This window comes from Pimephales promelas, chromosome 25 (assembly GCF_988280905.1).
Source record: "Pimephales promelas chromosome 25, fPimPro1.hap1.1, whole genome shotgun sequence".
Classification (NCBI taxonomy): Eukaryota; Metazoa; Chordata; class Actinopteri; order Cypriniformes; family Leuciscidae; genus Pimephales; species Pimephales promelas.
In genome coordinates, this window is record NC_142793.1 from 26,147,449 (window position 1) to 26,170,737 (window position 23,289).

At 37.4% G+C, this 23,289-nt stretch overlaps 1 protein-coding gene across 9 annotated transcripts in view; it reads right to left on the reverse strand.

Annotated features, from left to right (window-relative positions):
- The window catches only part of syt7a (synaptotagmin VIIa), a 102,520-nt gene that overhangs the window by 21,701 nt on the left and 57,530 nt on the right, over positions 1–23,289 (reverse strand). For 5 of the 9 annotated variants that reach the window (XM_089127615.1, XM_089127618.1, XM_089127621.1 and 2 more), the window contains exons 4-7: positions 21,553–21,687; positions 16,392–16,559; positions 10,313–10,657; positions 980–1,096 (exon numbers count right to left, since the gene is read on the reverse strand). The exons of 1 other annotated variant lie outside the window; for it this stretch is intronic. In XM_089127615.1, the coding sequence (XP_088983741.1) occupies positions 980–1,096; positions 10,313–10,657; positions 16,392–16,559; positions 21,553–21,687 (765 nt within the window). Of the gene's footprint in view, positions 1–979; positions 1,097–10,312; positions 11,869–16,391; positions 16,560–21,552; positions 21,688–23,289 lie in introns of those variants that run through there. 3 more of the 9 variants (XM_039664205.2, XM_089127617.1, XM_089127622.1) reach the window with 3 other exon arrangements.

The following is a 23,289-nucleotide window of genomic DNA, read 5'->3' on the forward strand; positions in this document are numbered from 1 at the left end:
ATCAAACTCTTGCAGAATCAGCTGAAAGTTTGGTCGTTCTTGCATTTAGCATCTCGATAAAATACTACAATGAAATTAAAAAAGGTTTATTTTATTGCTTCGTACGCTTTCGTAGCGTGATCGTGCGTTGCTAACGCCATGCTAAAATAAAATCGACTGGAAGTGGCATTTCTCCCAGTTCTCATGAGCATTGCTATTTTGGCACATGCTAGCATCAAACTATTGGAATATAATTAGCTTAAAAATGCTATTTTATAAACTTGTTGATACAGTTGCATGATCACAGCCGTGCCGTTTAGCATCGATACTTTAAAGAATTGATAAAGTGGTTAAATCTAATTGGGCTATTTTTAATGTAAACATGACAACATGCTAATCATTCGATTAGCAGTATGCTAATGCTAAACTTTACTGAAGATGCGTCCCAAATCACATACTTGTGCTCTACTCTATGCCCTTTTGTAGTATAAATAGTGCGTTCACAAAACACAAATACCCGGATGAACTTATTTAAGTGTGGGACGGTGGACACAGCGAGAGGGGGAGGGGCTATCAGACTCCCATGTTGAAAGACAAAATAAACTAATAAAAAATAAAGTTCAGACACTATACGACTGAGGACATAGTGTATAAGTGCATCATTTGGGACACAGCTGGAGTCAGTTCCCTAGTGTAGTGCTGTACACCTGACATGTGAAGTTGCTGCCTATGAAGTGCACTACAAATAAGTCACTGAAGAGATTTGGCTAGCATGACGGCTCACTAGCGTTTTGGAACAGAGCTTGAGAGAAACTACCAACACGCATTACGACATGAAAGCGAGATTGTGCCTCAGAGCCTGTGGCAAATACACGCTATGTTGGGTATTACCCACAATCCCCTGCTCTCTAGCAGGTGCTCTACCGCTTGCTGTGGGTTGGTCAAACATGTAATGCATCTCTCCACACACTCACACACACACACACATTCTGACAGATACCTCTTGTCAGGGGGGGTTTCTTGACTGGGCGGTACTTCCTGTAGGTCTGGAAGATTGGCAAAGTCGTCATGCTCGGCCAATCCGATCGCGAGAGAGAGAACCACCATTTTTCCTTCCCTTCACCAAGAAAATGAGACACAAACAGAGAGAGAGCAGGAAGAGAGACCAGTAAAGTGCAGAGAGGAAGAGTCGAGAGCGAGAGGGAACACAAGAACAAGAAACTGTTATTATAGCAGCAGATAACATCAGTGTTGAGGACATCAGCCCCGTTCCTCAGACGCGCCGCGCATGCTCTGCTTTACAGACGCTGATTCGCCAGCGTGCGCTCATTTGCATTTTGCAGGTTAAAGGAGTAGTTCACTTTTAAAACACTTTAGCTGATAATTTACTCGCCCCCGTGTCATCCAAGATGTCCACGTCTTTCTTTCTTCAGTCTAAAAGAAATTAAGGTTTTTGATGGATTTTCTCCATATAATGGACTTCAATGGGGACCAAACGGTTCAAGGTCCAAAAGACAGTTTCAGTGCAGCTTCAAAGGGCTTTAAACGATTCTAGACGGTGAATAAGGGTCTTATCAAGCGAAACGAGCTGCCATTTAATTAATAAATAACAAAGTTTAAGTTTTATAAGCTCAAATGCTCGCCTTGCTCTGTTCTGTGATGCGCGTTCGTGACTCTCCTGTTCGAACTTGTTCATCAAAATGAGCGAATCTTTTTCCGAGTCAATCCATTCATTTTGTTCGTTGAATGAACCAAATGACACGAAAAAAGATTCGTTCATTAGCTAACGTGTCACGAACGCGCATCACAGAACAGAGCAAGGCGAGCATTTGAGCTTATAAAACTTAAACTTTGTTATTTATTTATTAAATGATCGATCGTTTCGCTTGATAAGACCCTTATTCATCGTCTGGTGTCGTTTAAAGCCCTTTGAAGCTGCACTGAAACTCATTCGGACTTTGAACCGTTTGGTCCCCATTGAAGTCCATTATATGGAGAAAATCCATCAAAAACCTTAATTTCTTTTCGACTGAAGAAAGAAAGACATGGACATCTTGGATGACACGGGGGCGAGTAAATTATCAGCAAAAGTTTTTTTTCAAAGTTTGGTTGTATCTCGATGGGAAACCTGTGCTGACCAACACAAGTCGGCATGAAGAAGAGTTACAAATGCAGGTATTCGAATCGAAAATGTTATGTGTGTGAAATACAAATTCTCCAGTCAGTCCCGTCGCGTTCAGAGCTGATCTTGATGAACAAAGGCCCGTAAACACTCAAACTCACATTCTCTCGCACACACACACAATTGATTTACTGTCCTCGTCACTCAACACGTTCACTGATGTTTTCATCCTTCTCTCTCTCTCTCTCTCTCCTCAGCCTTAATTGAGGCCCGTTAGAGAGATCTGGACTAATTGTTTCTATTTGAGTGTGTGTGTGTGTGTGTGTGTGTCGGCACTGAGCTGCTGCTTTCTGGGTCACTGCTCACCCTCTATCTCCTCTCCTCTTTCTTACATTCTTCAATTTTCTCTCTACTTACAAATCCCCTCGCCTCTGAGCCTGGCCCGTTCTCTAATATCCTGCTATTAAACTCCTCTTAAACAGCTCTCGTCTGTCTCTCCGGATCTTAAAGGAACAGTTCACATGGAAATTATTAGGTTAATAAATATATATTATAAGTGTGTGTCTGCAAAATATAAATATATAATATATACGTATATCATATTTATTAAAAAATAATAAATTTAGCAATTTAATATAATTTGTTGTTTTATATATATATAATTAACATTGAATATTGTGCAATTTAAAATTAGTTTTCTTTTCATACAGACAATATACATATAAAAATAAAAAGATATATACATAAATGTCATACATTTTTCGTATTGTAAATATGCTTAAATATTTTTTATGTGCTATTTTTTGATTTAATAAAATATTAAATAATTTTTAGATTAATTTTGGGACGAAATATAAACATCTTTGAAATATGGCTTTACGTTCCACAGAAAAGCACCAACAGCAGGCGGGTTAGGAAAGACATGAGCGTGAGTATTTTCATTTTCAGGTGAACTGTTCCTTTAAATCCTAGCCATGTCATATCTCTCTCTTCACTTCCTTTCCTTCTCCTCGTATCTAAAGTGGTTTTAATACTCTCTAACCCCCTCCACTTCCCCAACTTCCATCTCTCTCCTGCTGTAAATCCATCCATTCCTTCATATTCTCTTGGGCTTCCCTCCATTTTGGCTCACTCCAGCTATTTTTGCCTTTCAGAATTTAATGGCTGCAAAAAATAGCTCCTGGCTGGAGCGACTACACACACGCACACAACACATACTCATGCGCGCACAACAGACAGGAATCATTATTGTCAAAGCAGTAAAAAGAAGCACTTTTCCGTTGAGAGAATGTTAACAGGAGCGTCGCTGACCACTGATAACACACCAACAACCCTCAATTACACCCTTCCTCTCGCCTTCCCTTTCCTCTGTCTCTACATCAGACACAAGGCCATGTACTGTATGTGTGTCAATGACATCCCCCTTTAACCAGCGGAGATGAAATATTTAGTCTTCCCAGCGTAAACGGATCACGGATGTGAATATTTTTGCAGAACATTGTTCACAGTTGGTGAATTCTGTATGCATGAATATACACCATTTGCAAAAATGGGAAGTATGCAGACTTCTTCAATGCAATACTTTTACCTGAACCCATATGTTTCAATCCGCCTATTTTTATGCAAAATTTTAGGAAATCGGATGGAAACGCAAAGACTCTAAAAATGAGCAATTGAAGCAATCAATTGTGGCTACACTGGAAATACATTCAATGAATAAATCCCTCAAAAACTCAACAGAGGATGCGATTGGATATGTGGGCTAACCAGCGGACCAATCGCATCACAGCATCTCAAATAGAGCCAGACCGATATTATCGGCCGATATTAGGCATTTTCCAAACTATCGGTATCGGCAGTTATAATGGCCGATAAATGATTATTTCAAAAATAAAATAAAAATGGATGAAACACGCTTGAACCATGTCATGAGTGTTGGAGTTGTATAGTTTGTCCACCAGAGGGCGCTCTACACCGTTCCTGTTGGCAACACTCGTTGAGTTGGTCACGATACATACAATTAAAAGAACATCCCCATCAGTTCTCTAAACTCATATAAGCAGGACAAAATTTGTGACTATCATGTCCAGTTTTGCTGCTGTTAAATAAGCCGTAAATTAAAGCTAGTAAATTACGTTACGTTGTTACAGTGTCGTTGACTGACTGTCTTTTTAACTTTTGACCATGTGACTGAAGTATTTCTTTAATAGCGCGTGACAGTTTTAGCAATGAGACGCATCATCTCTCCTCGGCCTGTTATATTGAAAATGTATGTTTTACAATTTGCAGTATGACGTTATCTATTGTTAAATTATGGCTCATCATAGACTAAAGCTAGCTAATGCCACTATCGTCAGTCTGTTCTGTTGTGACAATAAAAGAAACAAGTTTCTTTTTAAAATGCATTATCATAATATTTTAGTTAAAACTCATAAATAACTACAAATAACTAATGTTAGGGAAATCTGTTAATATTTTGTTGCGTGTTTCTGAAAAAAAAAATATCGGCCGATATATATCGGAATATCGGATTTTAAAAGCAAAAAATATTTGTATCGGTATCGGCCTTCAAAATCCTTTGTCATTCCCTCAAGAAGCCTATGGACTAGTATGCAGGAGCGATCTTATTATCTTAAATATCTTAATTTGTGTTGCGAAGATGAACGAAGGTCTTACGGGGTTGGAACAACATGAGGGAGAGTAAATACTGACAGAATTTTCATTATTCGGTGAACTAACCCTTTAAATTCGCAACTTTGGCTACTCGCAACTCTCCCGTTCATTATTTGATCAAACTCCCCAAATTTGAGTAAATAATCTGGTTTAGTTAATGAGGTGAGCACTTATGCTGAATTAAACATGCAAAGTGATGACAATTTAGCATGCTAGTTCGAAACATTTAACAATGCGTACTGTATAGTGTATTAACAGTTGTCAATACTGGGAATGGAAGGACAAATGTAGTAGGTCATCTGTTATTCAATGCTAAATCTGCATACTGTGCACAACAAACTGCAAGTATGCTATTCTGAACCTCAGACAAAACCCCATAGTTCCTCACTTTCTTTCTGTTTTCTTTTCATTCTCTGTCCTGGGATAACAATCCATTTTCAGAGTAATGATTCAGAGGACAGAAAATCAATGCTTCAGGGTTAACGTGAATCTGTAGCAAAGACTTTAAACTCAACACCTGCCTGCGCACACACACACACACACACACACTATCCAACACACATAAACAAACACGTACAGAATAGCTCACCCAAAAAGATTGTGATCTCGACTCGTTCAATCACTTTTAGAAACACACAGTATCTTATTTCTGTGTTAAACGTTGAAATAATCACTGCAGTACTGAGATAAAACATATTTCGGATTAGCGGTAGCGATCAAAATACAGTAACTTCAAATAAGTGACACGTAAAAAATGTACGTCATCGAATCATTTAAGAGATCTGTTCGAAAACACTGATTCATCCGGTTATGAAACAAGGGAAGTGTTTATGAGTCATTGAATCATTCATTTAACCCGATAATAATTCATTCATGTTAATTAAACATTTAAATAAACTGCAGTAATTAATACGTTGTTCATAACCTCTAGTAAATGACATGCTATTTTGTTTAGAAGAATCATGATCTCTATTTGAAACAAAAAATCGTGATCCTCAATTTATCCAGAATCGTGCAGCTTTAATATTATTACATTAAGTCTCCACAGGCAGTTTAATTTCATAAAAAAGACTTTTTTTATGCTAATTATATTGACTACTTTTTGTCCATAAAGCAGCATCACGTTTTGCAACGTAAATGATGACAGAATTTCAATATAGTAATAAGTACCATAACGGTGTAAAATAAATGTATCTGTACAATGTAAATATCTCAGGTTGGACATCGTGGAAAATATTCTGTGGCCTTTCAAGAGAAATTATATTTCAAACCTGTCCTAATACGCTGTTGACCTCGCAGCATGAGAACCGCTGTTTAAATGTGAAAATTACAGGCCTTTTCTCACACCGAGCGTCTATTATAATTCAATTAAATACGTCACAACAGAGCCAAATGTCACTTATACACAACTGAGGCAGGCTTATAAATCCAACCATGTTACATCACTTGAGAGCCATGAAATCCATCAATCACGCCGATTTGCTGTGTGTTCACGTGTGAATAATCTTGGGAAATTAGATGATGTTCAGTCGCGTTAATTGTTTGTCATTTAAGCTGAGACCTGCCCTCCCTTCCTTCGCCGGTCACGCAGCCGAGAGATTCACAGAGACGGCCGGAGCATCTCTACAGACCTGTAGCCCTGCCAAAGTCCATAACTCACAGCGATTATAGGGAATTATGTTTCAGACTTTCCTATTGAAATAAACAGCCCTGTTTGAAAACAAAAGACTGAATATTAAAGGGATTGCCATCATTTACTCACCCTCATTTCGTTTTTAACTCCGTATGACTTCTTTCTTTCTTTCATGAAACACAAAGTTGAAAATTTTTTAAATAATGGTGTTTCTTGTCCACAGAACGAAAGCCTAATGAACTATAAAGCTACAAAAACCAACCTAAAAGTAGTCTTTAGAAGCTTCATGTAGGAAAAATACTTTGTTTTACTCCGCTGCAGCTTTGAAATGTCATTTACATATGGACATTTTAAAACTTTGGGGTGTCAAGATGCTTTGTATCACTTGTGACGCCACACTCGATTAGTTTATCCATGTTTTGCAAACAAAAGTGCATGTTTTAGGGGCTGGGTATTGACACAAATTTTACAATTCGATTCACAACCTTGCAATTCGATTAGATTTCGATTCCGATTTGATTTAATATTGATTATTTTGGATATCAGTTGCAATAAATGGCAAATTTTCTCAAGGAAATCAAATCTCTGAACTAATGCTGTAAACTATGGGAGTCTAGTTGTAGCCTATAGGCTTCATTAGCCTAATATGAAGGTAATAATGAACTACAAACACTTAAATTACACTTTTATTTATTTTTATAATAAGAAGATTATATGAAATATAAACATTTAAATGGTGACTGTCATAAAAACTTGCCAGATTTATTCAAATATGCATTAAATATTGAAGAACATTAAGATTATAATGCATATGTAATATGGTGTATATATTTAGCAAAATGCTCCTCTCTAGAGTTATTTTTTCTAGCTGACTAACGAGTTTATGTGGGTTTTCTGAGGTAAATATGACGATACATTGATTACAAGCTGTTTAACTGACGTCTTTCCACGGTTGAAACGCTGATTGAGCGAATCAATGTGACATGATCCGGATTTGGATAAGTTGTACTGTATCTTTAACACACTTTCAGATGCTCATTCATGTTTATTTGGCGCTGTGACTGCTATTATTAAGCCGGAAGAGAGATCAGCGCTGCTGCTTCTCCAGAGCGATCTCACGCCACAGCGCCAAAACGCTATTTACGTTTTTGAATTTCTAAAGAAAATGGACGTAATTTGAAAATTGAGACTTTGTTTCATATCAATAGTAACAAAGGAAAAAGATTATTGCGATTTTTTTGGATGCGCGCAGCCGCGATACGATGATCCATTCATTCAAATGAAACAGGATGACTAATCGATTCAAGAATCGATGTCGGCTCGTAAAAATGAGAATCGATTAATATCGAGAAATCGATATTTATTACCCAGCCCTAATGTTTTAGTTCGAAAAGTCAACATTTGAGAACTATGGAAGATCAGTGAATTCAGTAAACATGCATATGGAGAAGTGTACGGTGATTAGAAAGAAGACAGTCAAACGGTTTGGGAGTGAAATGAGGGTAAATAAATAATGACCGAATTTTCATTATGGGGTAAACAAGAGAAAGACCATTCATGAACACACTCACACACGGGCAAACACATGTCCGAACGCATATGCATGTGCTGACATATATACGTAATATTAGTCCTGGTACCGTATCTCCAGCGGTCCCCTGAGGTCCTAAAACGCACACAAGGCAATGTTCAGCCATATAAAACAGAACGTCACAAAGATCAGTGCAGAGCGCTGAGGGAGGGGGTAATATCCTGCAGCGGGATGAAATACAGTGTGACAGAATGAACAACTGTCTGACAGCGTCTGGAGACAGACAGGTGAAGAGAGAGAGAGAGAGAGAGGCACGCAGATCATTTTCAGTTAAACTCTGGGACTTTACACTGTTTTAAGAGGCATATTATCACCACACACTAAAGCAGGTCAAGCATAAATAAAGCATCCCAGAGAAAGAGAACTGACTGAGATATTTCTTGAAGAATATTATAAACGCAACACGGTTCACCCAAAAATGCATGACTTAGTTTCTTGCATGGAATATGAAATGATGTTTTTGAGAATGGTGCCGCTCTTTTCCTAACAATGAAAATGAATGAAGTCCATTAGATTCTAACTGTAGTCTAACTCGCACGATGCCTTGCACTGATGTGAAACCTATGAGACTTGTACAAGAACGAGTCGTCAAAGCTATCATGCGGCTTTAAAAGACTTGCCAAACACTGAAACAGAAAGCTAGATTTCTTTTGTCTGTAGTTGCCGTACGTGCTGATTTTTCTGGAATAGAGCAGCGTGAACATTACGCTGAATTTCTCTTTTTCTGTTATAGAGCTTATATAGCCCCGCCCCTTTTCAGCGCTGCGCTCGTTGTCTTTTGTCTTCCGGTTTGTATTTTCACAGCATTCTTACTAGGGCTGGGTATTGACACAAATTTCACAATTCGATTCGATTTCGATTCACAAGCTTGCAATTCGATTCGATTTCGATTCGATTCAATATTGATTATTTTGGATATCAGTTACAATAAATGGCAATTTTTCTCAAGGAAATCAAATCTCTGAACTAATGCTGTAAACTATGGGAGTCTAGTTGTAGCCTATAGACTTCATTAGCCTAATATGAAGGTAATAATGAACTGTTTTTGTAGCTATACAAACGCTTAAATTACACTTATTTATTTTCATAATAAGATTTATTATATTTAAATGGTGGCTGTCATAAAAACTCGCCAGATTTATTCAAATATGCATTAAGAACATTAAGATTATAATGCATATGTAATATGGTGTATATATTTAGCAAAATGCTCCTCTCTAGAGTTATTTTTTCTAGCTGACTAACGAGTTTATGTGGGTTTTCTGAGGTAAATATGACGCTACATTGATTACAAGCTGTTTAACTGACGTCTTTCCACGGTTGAAACGCTGATTGAGCGAATCAATGTGACATGATCCGGATTTGGATAAGTTGTACTGTATCTTTAACACACTTTCAGATGCTCATTCATGTTTATTTGGCGCTGTGACTGCTATTATTAAGCCGGAAGAGAGATCAGCGCTGCTGCTTCTCCAGAGCGATCTCACGCCACAGCGACAAAACGCTATTTATGTTTTTGAATTTCTAAAGAAAATGGACGTAATTTGAAAATTGAGACTTTGTTTCATATCAATAGTAACAAAGGACAAAGATTATTGCGATTTTTTTGGATGTGCGCAGCCGCGATACAATGATCCATTCATTCAAATGAAACAGGATGACTAATCGATTCTTGAGATTTAAGAATCGATATCGGCTCGTAAAAATGAGAATCGATTAATATCGAGAAATCGATATTTATTACCCAGCCCTAGTTCTTACGCATTTATAAATTACCTGTCCATTTTAAAAATCTTCCCGGTCTACTGACATTTTTTAAAGACATACTCCACACTTTTTTTGGAAATAGGCTCATTTTACAACTCAACAGTTGTGTTTTACCGTTTTCAAAGCCGATGTTCTGATGTTTAGAAGAATATTACAGTTTCTGGTCCCACTGACTTCCATAGTAGGAAAAAATATACAGTATACAATGGAAGTCAGCGGGACTAAATATCAGAACATCGGCTGAATGGATTCCAACTGTTGAGTTGTAAAATGAGCCTATTTCCCAAAAAAGTGGAGTATCCCTTTAAGAAAAGTTACAATGTTCGTGATAACTTTCGTTAACTCTACAATAAATAAAAACACTTCACCAGCGATGTCATAGAAATACACAGAGCGACCGCACAAACGGAAGTTCAAAGATAATATCGTAAAGATGGCACTTGCTGACATGAGGGGGAGCCGATGATTACAATTTTTGGGTGAACCTTAATTTTGTGAAATGCAAATACAGGACACAAAGGCATGCACAGGACAAGAAGTGACTTACAGGAAGGATTTAACGTCCAGGCCTCGTTTCGTTATCTGACCCATCATGTGATCCACACTGCCCGGGTTCCCATGAGAGGCACCTCCCGACCTATGGCGGGACGCTCCAGCCGGGGCGTTCCTGGAGCCGGGCCCCGCGCCACCGCCCCCTCCCAAACCCGGCTGGGTGTGCAGCTGACCCAAACTCTGGGAGTTGGGAGGCCTGTTGACCAAACTGGGGGGCGGAGCCTGGATCAAGGGTTGCTGGAGGCTCTGCTGACGCAACAAGGTGCGAGGCCGAGGTATCGACGCCATCGACGGGATTTGGTCCAAGGTCTCGCTCGAGGAGAGGGCGTGGTCGGACAAACTGTGCGGGCAGAGCAGGAGGGAGGGCAAGGAGCGAGACGAGGAAGAGCGGGAGCGACAGAGCGAGGGGCGAGGAAGGAGGAGCAGAGAAGGCGGGACGAGAACAAAAGGGCGGGGTTGAGGAGAAGAATCCGGAGAGGGTTTATAAGAAGTCGGATGAGGATCAGAGGACGCAGAGGGGCATGGAGGAAGAGGAGACGACACGTTGAAGGGATCCGGGTGAAGGGGAGACATGGAGGAGGACGACAGGTTTAGGGACGGATGAGGGCAGAAGGGAATGGCCAACGAGTCGTCAGATGGAGAAGGGGGTGGAGGAGAGGAAGGAGGAGGAGTGCGTGGTGTAGGTGGGGACAGGAGGAGAAGCAGAAAGAAGGAGAGAAGCATCAGACAGAGGCAGTATCCACCGTAACACAGGTAGAGAGCGCAGCCGCCCTGGTCTGTGTGCCGAGCGAGCGACGAGCGGCGAGAGTGTGTGTGCGTCTGCGCGGCCTGTTTGCGTGCCGCTCCTGCGCGCGGCTGACTGGATCGCGGTGTGTGTCGGCCGTGCGCGTGTGTGTGTCGCGGCGTGTGTGGCGTCAGCCGGCTGCCACCGGTTCTCGCGGGCGACTGTTTTTTGGTCTGTTGAGAGCCTCCCATGTCGGTCTACTCACGTCTGCACACATTGCCCACGGTTTCTCTCGCGACACTCGTTTTAAGCGACACCGCGGCCCCCCGAGTTCCTCCAGCAGCCAACCAACTCCGCCAGATCATCCGTCAGTCTTTTGTGCTCTCCTCCCCTCCCTCAGCAATTACATCCCTCTCTTTCTATCATTAGCCCGGTTTCACTTTAATCTAAAAACTGTGTCACATTCACCTCAGAAACTTCAGCGAGCTGCACTCATGATTCCTGCATTTTCTGGCTGTTCAGCTCGCCTAATCCCTTTACACTCTCAGAAGAAATGGTTCCATCCCCCGCTTCATATATGGAACTCCAAAACGGTTCTATATAGAATCATTTTTTTGGTTAAAGGTTCTATTGACCAAGTATGGAACCCAGGAACCCTTTTTTAAGAGTGTATAGAACCTTTTAGGGGTTCCAAATACGTAGCGCTGATAGAACCTTTTAAGGTTCTATATAGAACCTTTTCTTCTAAGAGTGTAGGGTACAGCGGTGGTCCGCACCCTTAAACAGGGGTGTTCGAAACTTGGAGGGCCATTGTCCAGCAGGGACCAGCCCTCATTAAACACGACTGAACCAGCTTATTAAAGCATATTAAATGTATTATTAAATGTACTTATTAAAGCATATTAAATGTATTATTAAATGTACTTATTAAAGAATATTAAACATTTACCATATCATAAACTTTCAGGGAGGGCTAATTCGAGCTAAGCTCTTCTCCACACCCCTGCCTTACATGGACATCTTATCGAGCCCTAAAAGGTTCATAGTAATACCTTAAGAGTACATATTACTCTTCTAAGATACTAATATGCATCTTAAGTGACAAGGGTCCAGCTGCCGTGCCCCTAAAGATACAATTTTGATTAAAAAATGTATAAATAATAACGTTTCAGAGTGATTTGGAGTTTATGGGACATAAAACAAACTTGCTCCAGTGGAGGAAAACCATCTTGATACTGAAGTTAGCATGAAAACATCGCATTTTAATTCTGTAATATGACATATTTCAGAATCAAGGACATGCCTTCAAATTCAATGTGATTTTAGTTGCAAAAAGAGACACATTCGAGAATTGTTCATTTCCCAGCAACCACAGGAGACCTTTTTAATAGTTCTGCATCAAAGATGCACGTTAGGTGTGAAATCGAGGCACAAACCTGCGACCGTATAAACTGACTAAACGAGCATATTGTAGCAATGTTTACAGCTATTACTATGCTTTAACAGGACACAACTAAAGTACCACTTATTGTAAACAATAATCTGCCAAGACTTTGATTTTAAATGCCGTAACTTGAAAGGTAGAATCAAAACGAAAGTCAATGGTACACTATAAAAAATGCTGGGTTGTTTTAACTTTATTTATTTACTTTATTTATTATCAAATATATTTAATAAATACATTTGAAAATATATTTACACAAATGTATTTCCGATATATAAAAAAAAAAAAAAAAAAAAATGTAATTTATGACCGGAAATGCATTTTCCTGCCCATCAATTTTTTGCCATATATTTTAGGGCCATTCTTTGGTTTAGTGTGAAACTAAATATATTTATATTGTTTACATATTTTGAATTTACAAAAAAAACAAAACAATTTTTTTATGATTAGAAATATGTCATTATGTAATGTATTTTAGCATTAAAGAAATATATTTTCATATTTAAAAATCATATTTTAACTAAGCTGGGCTGTTTATAAATATGGACAGACTCAAACATTGGGTTAAAAATGTAACCCAATGGCTGGGTTTGTCCATATTTGACCCAAAATTGGGTTAAAACAACCCAGCATTTTAGAGCGTAGTAGAAAAGATGCTCATATCGCCATGAAGGTCAAGCTCACCATTTAAAGCATCCCATTGGTTCCACTTCTTTTCCAAATCAATCCTAATGTATTATTGCTGTAACCTTTATCACTAAATGACTGCATTAGTAGCCTATTATCTTCTTATTCATTATCTTATTCTTTCACCCAGGAGCATTTGAGCAGGTCAGATTTGATTTCATGTTGAGCTGGCATAAGGCTGGACTGGCACCGGCTCAATGGTAAAGGGCATCAGGTGGTTGCAGGGAGAGAAGCGAGCCGTAGTGGAGAACAAGAGAAAGAGAGAGACAGGGAAAAGAGGATGTGAGACACAACACAAGAGACAGACACATATAGCGGCCTGAAAATAGAAACCAATTACTGACGGAGAAAAACGGAGGGCGTGTTGAGAGAGAGAGAGAGAACGAGGACTGGTGGTATGGATGGAGTGAGAGAAGAGAGATGTGAGACAGAGAGAGAGTGTGAGATGCTGGAGAGGAGGAGGCGTTAGCTAAGGGTGTGAAGAAAACTTAAATTGAGACCCTATGTGCGTGTGTGTGTGTGTGTGTGTGTGTGCACTCAAGCGGCAGTAGCGTTGTAGCAGCTCTGGGTTTGTTTGGGTGAGGTTGTGTTATTCATGACTTCATCCGTTCACTCGCCTGGTGTTTCGTGTCTCATACTCAGCAAGAAATCAAAACTGTCCAAACTTGTGCATCATACGTCATTGGTGGTACGCCTCTGAAATATTATTTTACACATGAAGAGTTCAGATGCAAAAGCCTCTAAATGCCATTTGACATTTTCTTCTAAAATGACCATTTTTATCAAGCTTGTATATTTAAGTTCAGTAATTTCACTTAAATAACAATTAATAGGTAATTATCATTGCCATTTAAGTGAAATCACTGAACTTAAATATACAAGTTTGATAAAAATCATCATTAAAGAAGAAAATTTCAAATGGCATTTAGAGGCTTTTGCATCTGAACTCTTCATGTGTAAAATAATATTTCAGAGGCGTACCACCAATGACGTATGATGCACAAGTTTACAACATACATATGTTGTAAACAGCCTAGCTTAGTTAAAATATGATTTTTAAATATGAAAATATATTTCTTTAATGCTAAAATACATTACATAATGACATATTTCTAATCATAAAAAAATGGGGTTTTTTTTTGTAAATTCAAAATATGTAAACAATATAAATATTTTTAGTTTCACACTATACCAAAGAATGGCCCTAAAATATATGGCAAAAAATTGATGGGCAGGAAAATGCATTTCCGGTCATAAATTACATTTTTCTTTTTTTCTTTTTTTTGTTATATATCGGAAATACATTTGTGTAAATATATTTTCAAATGTATTTATTAAATATATTTGATAATAAATAAATTATATTTATCATAAAATAACATTTTATATATAAAATTATTATTAAAATATATATTTAAGAATAGTTTACCATAATATATATATATATATTTAAATATATGATGAATATAAATATTAAATAACTATAAATATATATCAGCAATATAGTTTTGTATATTTTAAAATATATTTAAAAACATGTCTGATCATTTGTTTATTTGCTGTATTTGCGTCAGAAATACACTGATTATGGAAGTAAAACGAATCAGTCTAAACTTTCTTTTACCGATCTAATGAAACTTCGTCCTCTCTCAGGATTCATTTCACACTGCTGACAGACACACATTACGATTCACTGAAATATTAAGCACATTTACGGGACGTTTATAGGACGCATTAATATTTTGTGCTACACGGCGATTAATATGGAAAACTGGTGTTTAACATCCTCCGGCCATCCATCGCTCGTGTCTCCGAAACGCTTCTATAAAACTTTAACTGTGTGCCGATCGTTAGAAAGATCTGCTCTTCAGAAAGTCATCAGATGGGAATGCATCATCTTCTCTCATCATCACAGTTCACTGGAACACACTCTTACAACTAAAGGTTCAGTGATGATGTCATAGAAGTGCCAACATTCTAAAAAGAACCGTTTGTTTTCTTAGTGTGAAGAACATTCTAATCATCGAAATCTTTTCTTTTTTACTGGGGAACCTTTTGTGGATCGGACGTTCTATGGAACCATCGAATCCAATTAAGAACCTTTAATTTTAATTCTACTTGATTCTGATTTATTCTATCTTGATTCTACATTCAGTCAAATATATGCAACGGTAAACATTATAATGGCTGTTAGCTTCATGTATCATCCTGCAGATTCTTTTTTCTCACAAAACACAATGAAATCAACATATAAACCAATTGTGAAATTCACCATCTGGAACTGACTGGATTGGGAACATTGTGTATTTCCAGAGGGAAAAAGAAATTGACCACAAACGTCCTGTCCTTCAGTTGAAAGAGCCGATCACTTTGTTTTAAAGAGATGAACTGAAGCTAGACTAGCTAAACGTGTTCATGAGTTCCCCATTCTATAGACGGGAGTTATCATTTTCTGTGTACATCTACACTATCATTCAACAGATTCTGTGAGGTTTTTGAACGAAAACTCTTTATTTGACCAAAAAAGAGAATTTGATAAAAAATTTTAGAGAAAAAAAAAACAGTAAAATTATTACAACTTAAAATAACTGTTTTCTATGTGAATATATGTTAAAATATCATTTATTCCTGTGATCAAAGCTGAATTTATCATCAGTCTTCAGTGTCACATGATCCTTCACAAATCACTCTAATATGAGACATTTATGATTATTATTATCAATGTTGAAAACAGTTTCTGCTTCATATTTATGTGGAAATATCTTGTTGAAAAGCACAGCATTTATGTGAAACAGAAATATGAAAGATTATGCAGGCCGTTGTTTTTCCTCGAATCGTCCGCAATAAGAAAACGCATTCTGAATCAGTGTCGACACTAAACTCAATATTTCCAGTGCATTAATATGTTAAGTAGCCAGATCATGTAGTCCGCCGGTCTGTAATATTGCAAAATAACCCCTTCAGGCTCAAACACACAGTTATATTTATTATCCCTCACATTTCATATTCGCAGGCGCATGATATCAGCAATTACGCCGTCTTTTGAGTCATTGCGGTGTTGTGTTTTATAATGGACTGAAATGAGTGATCGTCAAGTGTGTGTGAGTCAGCCGTACGGATTCTGCTATTATTAGACTGCAGGGCGGCCTGAAATCTCACACAGACTTTCTTAAACACACACACACACACACACACACGTCTCCGGCGGGCTGGACTCACTTGCCGTTCTTGAAGTCTCCTGACTGCAGGCGGCTTTGCACCGTCTGCCACCTGCCGGCTTTAATGCCCCCCGTCATCATGTTCCTCACGCTGTCGCTGCGGGACGGCCCCCCTCCGTCCCCAAACACCCCCCCCACGGACCCCCGCTGGCCCCCGGGCACCGCCCCACTGAGGGGCCGCCGGAGAGAGAGGGAAAGGACACACATTGGGAGAGAAGAAACGGTTACAGGTTTGGATAAATAACCGTGATTTATCCCGTGAGAGTGTGACATGCGTGACCTCACAGCGAGCTACAACACACAACACAATCACCCGGGGTGCAGATCCTCCTATAGGGGGCGCAGCAGAGCCTCACGAGTGGATTTACATTACAACGACCCTGAGGCTCCAAATCACCATGCGTCGCATTAATGACAGCCTTGAGTCATCGGCGTTTCATAATCGGGGGACCTGGTGAAAGTCATCATGCAGTTATCAGGAGATTTAAGGAACACCGCCACACCACTCAAACACCACATCAACAACAGCAGGAGAGGAGAAAACAGCTTCAGTGACGCCGCAGATCCAAACGAAACCACGACAGGAACACTACATGCATGTATTCGGTTTACTGCAATTTTTACTTTCATGTTATGGCCAATAACTGAGCAAACTGATGATGATAATAATAATATATTTAGCGGTGATGCACGTCTGGTCAATATTTATTCTCATGTTATGGTCAATATCTGATATTGTATCGTGAATACCGTCATAGGGCGAATTTAGGCATTGCGACGTTATAATGTTCATACGAAAAACTGGATATTATTTTTGAGATCTGCCATTATGTTCAAATTATTAGTGTAATTAAGTGCTTGTTAATTGAAGACAAACATAAAAAAATAGCCTATATTTACCAATAAAAATAATTATTTCAAGGTGTAGTTACCTGTTACGACATGTACTTACTAGAGCCCGACCGATAAAGGATTTTGAAGGCCGATACCGATACAAATATTTTTGGGTTTTAAAATCCGATATGTCGCACGATATTTTATTTTTATTAAATATTGTTGGATTTCACACACGTGTAAAAGAAAAGCGAACTTTTCTGCACAAGATACGTTTGATGCTTTTTCTCTATGTCTAAATGTTCACTCCTCGTGAGTATAACTTACATTTTACAATGCAGGGACTGTAACTAGAGATATGCGAGTTATAAATACAGTAATCATTACTTTATTTATGCAGAAAAAGTTCATTGTGGTTTCCAAGCTCATTAGCGGTCTTCCACTGACGATAGTGGCATTAGCTAGCTTTGTGGTTAGCTAGTCTATGATTAGCAATAGATGACATCATAATGCAAATTGTAAAACATACATTTTCAATATAACAGGCCGAGGAGAGATGATTAAAGCGTGTTTCGCCCGTTTTTATTTTATTTTTGAAATATTCATTTATCGGCCATTATGACTGCCGATACCGATATTTTGGAAAATGCCTAATATCGGTCTGGCTCTAATACTTACTATAGTATTACCAGTGAAATATGCATAATTACAAGTAACTAACCCTAACCCAACCCTATTCGTACACTAAAAAAATGCTGGGTTATTTCAACCCAAATTTGGATCATATATGGACAAACTGGGTTAATTGGGTTAGCATTTGAAAGTACATTTTTCACCCAAAGTTTGGGTTTGTCCACATTTTACCCAAACCCAGCATTTTTTTAGAGTGTAACTCTATAGTAAGTACATGTAGTTAGTTAGTATTACACTCTAAAAATGCTGGGTTGTTTCAAATATGAAAAAACCCAAACGTTGGGTTAAAAATGTAATTAAAAAAATTTAACCCAATGGCTGGGTTTGTCCATTATTTGACCCAAAGTTGGGTTAAACCAACCCAGCATTTTTAGAGTGTCATCTTAAAATAAAGTGTAACCAAATCCTGTATATATTTCTATATTTATTTAGCGCCATATTGTGCATCCCATGATACAAGCATCTAATCTATCTACCCACTCTAACTGTATAAGTGAGGAAGATGTTCTGCTTGAATCTGCGGCGTGTGTGTTTAGTGCATTCACCCACACCGCTTTAATCCAGCAGGTCCACAGAGCAAGGAGAGTTCATGTTCATGTTCTAGACCGGCCGGCCCATCTGATTCTGAACCCCTTCTGTAGCGAAACCTGTCTGGATTAGGCCGGTGAGGGTTTACCGCTGGAGCGACACATCGAGGACAAGCCCGAGAAAGGTCAAAGCGCAGGGCAGAACGGGGGTCACCACACCACAGCCAGACTAACGGTCAACCCTCGCCACTGAGGGAGCGCCGTATGGTTCGATTGTTTCTGTTATTGTTATTGTTGCTGTTCGCTGGATAGCTGAAGCTGGAGGGTTGTCCGTCTCCATGGTAACACCCCATGGGGGGAGGGGGGGAAAGGTTAAAGGTCATGTGCTGAGAAGAGGCGAGCAGGGCTGTAGGGAGTGAGGGACATTTAGGGTCAAATGGTTCAGTTTTTGGGGTGAACCGAAACAGATTTGAATGTCAGGCTGTTGCTTTGATTAGCAAACGGTCCGATATACTGATATTCCCTGCAGTCCTGCTGAGCGGAGTCAAGGAGAGAACCTGCATAATGACTTTCATTCATATCACAAGGTTACACGTGAAGTGTGCAATTTCTGTCACGAGCGTCACCACTGAACACACCGGAGACTTACGATTGGTGCCCGAACTATTACAAATGTTTAACTGAGACAAAGCTGGAATGATTAAAGCAATTACTGTATATATATATATAAAAATGTACATTGAAATTTTGCCTTGCCAACTAACTGAAATAAAAAAAGTTTGCTAAGATAATAAAAACAAAAACTTAAATAAATTAAAGCGAAATTTATATATATATATATATTAAAAAAAGACAAAAACACATAGCAAATTGACTAAGACTGATTAAAATTAAATCTGAAAATATAAATATTAATTCAAAATATTAATAAATACTATAAAAGCATATAACTGCCATAATGGATGATATCAATAAGTCAGTGATTATTTTAATTTTATAGAAGATAACCAGCAAATATTACATGAAGTAAATTTAAACATTACAGCAACGTTAAAAATGACCAGAATGAAATATGATAAATATTCCTTTTGAAATGTGTAGAAACAAAGTCACAAATATGAAGTGGTTAAACGATTAACTATAAACGTAAAGCTTTATTTATCTCTATAGGTTAGTGCTAAATGATGCAAAAGTCGTGAAAATCTTAAAATAAGTTTATAAAAATATGTAAGTTGAAATTTCTTTGAAAGAAGTTGATTGTAAGGCAGCAACTTCTTCTTTCACAGCGACACACAACTGATGGTATGGATTATATATAGGAGCAGAAATTACACACTTCGTCTTTCACGTATTTGTGTTTCTCTTGTCATGTGGTCTGGTGTGATGGTAGTGTACGATCCCGTACATCACAATCAGATGAAGGATACTATGAGTTTGGCATTATATCCTTTTGGGAAAGTGTGTTAGCGTATACGGGACGCTTCCTCATCATTACAGCCCTGCCGGGATCGGGATAATGTTGGGGAACACGTGAGATGAGGTACAGTAAAATATGGGTTGTGTTAGCCTACGCCCACAGTCCGCTCACTAACCGTCTGACACACACACACACACACACACACACACACACACACAACCAATGCTAATCACTCTAAACAACGCGGGGGTTTTTTCAACCCAAATTTGGGTCAAATATGGAAAAACCCAAATGTTGGGTTAAAAATTGCATTAAAAAATGTAGAGTTGAAAGTGAAAGTTGAAGTTGGGTTAATTTGAAATTACATTTTTAGCCCAACATTTGGGTTTGTCCATATTTGACCCAAATTTCCGTTAAAACAACCCAGCATTGTTAGAGTGAAAAGAACATTCGTTTTTAACAGGCTTTATATATGTTTGGTTTGCTTTATGCAACTTCTAAAACGGTTAGCCAAAAAGATTGCATATATATATATAATTTATTTTATATATTCTTAATACATTGTGAATTAGTATATATATATATGTATATATATAAAAAAAACTCACAATGTAATGGATGTAGATAGAAGTTGAGTTAATTGCTTCTATCTAAATCTCTAAAATATCCCATTGCTTAAAACACACCAATGTACTTGCATACATGTTTTTGTCTTTATTTTTCTTTTACTTTTTTTTTCTTTTCCTTTATTTATTTTTGTTCTGCCTACCTTGTATGTACTCCATGTACGTCTTTCTCTCTTTTGTATGTATACATAATTCACTGATCTCTTATTTTTGTATAAATTATAATGTTTCGTTAACTTGCAATAAAAAAACAAAATTAAAAAAAAACAAAAAAAACAATGTGATGGATTTGATTATTATATGTAATTAAAAAAGATTAATTACTGTTTGGCGAGCCATTTTAGAATATCATTTATATTGTAACTCACAACGTAATGATTGTATATGATTTTTTTATATATAATTAGAAAAAAAATTTTTTTATATTACAGTTCAGCAAACCGTTTTATAATATTGTATATATATATACACACATAATATTGTAACTTGCAATATAATTAATATATATATATATATATTCACACATGCATAAACACAAAAAAACTATATAATATAATATTTTTTAAAAAACGATATAATACTTAACATATTGATACAAAAGTGTCTAGTTAGCCGTTTTAGATGTTAGTCGCATAAATACATGCGTCATCGATAAACTGTTGACAGATAAAGGAAACGATTATTAACTAAATAAAAACCAAATGATAAAATGTGTTCAGAAACAGTCTGCTTTAGTCTTCCTACTTTCAGTTTTGCCTCTGATTCTGTTCTGAACATTAAAATAAAACGCAACTTGAAGTTTATCGACCATACAAATCATTTTCTGGAACATTTAATTTCGTGGTATCAATTTCAAATAAAAAAAAAAAATCAAGTATTTGGTCAGTTTCCAGCGTGCGTCAGTCAGACTGTGTTTTCCTGTCTAAGTGGGCGGCTGTCCGTGAATGAAAGACTATTAAAGCCTGCAGAACACATCTCTGCGTTTGGGAAGGGTTGGGGTTGGGGTGAGGAATGAGTTGCGGGTCAGGGGTTTGGTGTCTCTTACCAGCCTGAACTGAGACTCACTTGAGTGAGAGGCGTGGATCTCCGTAAGGGGCATAAGGAGAAATGTTTAGTACAAACTCCTTGGGCGGGTATGAGCTCCAGCGCTGCTGCACTGAACTGCTGTCATTGTTATTCCAAAAGTCTCTGTCTAAATCACTGAAGAGACACACACACACACACACACACACGTCAGTGCAACATGAGCGACCCATTTCATCCACACACAGGCCGGGATCTCCTCTTCTTCAGGACAGGAGGAGGAAGAGCTGTATCATCAGACAGGGAATCGAGCAGGGTCAAACCTGTGAGGTCATTAGTTCATCACAGATCAGAGGCGGGAGGAGAGAAAGATGTGAAGCATCACACGTTATTAAACACAATCCTGGAGACAAACCAATCACATGTGGCTAAGAAAAGAAACATTCGGGAGACAGCAAAGGTCAGAGGTCAGGAGAAACGGGTCGGGTGGACCTGGTATAGAGGGGAAAGGTCATTTATGGCAAGTGATTATTTCAACAACAGCAATGAGCACATCTGATTTCCACAAGCACCTGCAAGCTTCAAATCCAGAGGAGGCATTAGTCTAACACAGCAGCTGCGATGTCACGAAGCGAGAACAGAGGAAAACGGTCATTCAGACGAACCGTGTGTGTTCAAAGCAAGTCTAGACTGAAAAAACTTCATGGTGAATGAAATTAAAAAAGGAAATCTTGAATTTTAAAAACAGTAAAAGATTGCATTGCGTATATATTTATAAACTATTTTAATTATTATTACTGATATTGTATTATTTTATTATTTTTTAATATATTATTCTTCCCATTTTTTAAATTATTTTAAAAAAGGAGGAAATTATTTTAAATTAAAGGAAATTATTTTTTAATTATTTTAAAAAAGGAGGAAAAGGATTTAAAAAAAGGAAATCTTGACTTTCAGGCTGTGGGAATTTTAAAAACAGTAAAAGATTGCATTAGGCATATTTATAAACTATTTTAATTATTATTACTGAAATTGTATTATTTATTATTTTTTTTATATATTATTCTTCCCATTTTTTTATTATTTTAATAATATAATATTAATGAAGCAACATTTTTTATAGATATATTTTTTGCTGATATGCTATTATTTTTAATTATATATATATATATATATATATATATATATATATATATATATATATGAAGAGTTCAGATGCAAAAGCCTCTAAATGCCATTTGAAATTTTCTTCTTTAATGATGATTTTTATCAAACTTGTATATTTAAGTTCAGTAATTTCACTTAAAATTACTGAACTTAAATATACAATTTTGATAAAAATCATCATTAAAGAAGAAAATTTCAAATGGCATTTAGAGGCTTTTGCATCTGAACTCTTCATATATATATATATATATTTATGCTCCTATACACAGATGATCTTTCTGTGATATCCAAAAATTATTTTGATAATTAATAATGTGTTTCAATCATTCTAAAAAAACAAAACAATGTTTGTCAATATGCTAAACGAACGAAACTCCCAGTGCTTTTTTTCAAGCTTATTTTTAACTTAATTGCCTCAAATATATAAATAAATAAATAAATGTACAAATTAAAATTCTCAGGGCTATCATGTAACATTATTTCTCTAATATTGTTTTGACATTACTAATGCATCTAAGGTACTCCCATTAGTACTTTTTCCATCTTTTTAGCTGCTATGTTCATTTTAAACACATTTCTCAGATTTAAAACACACATGTGTTGTCTATGGAG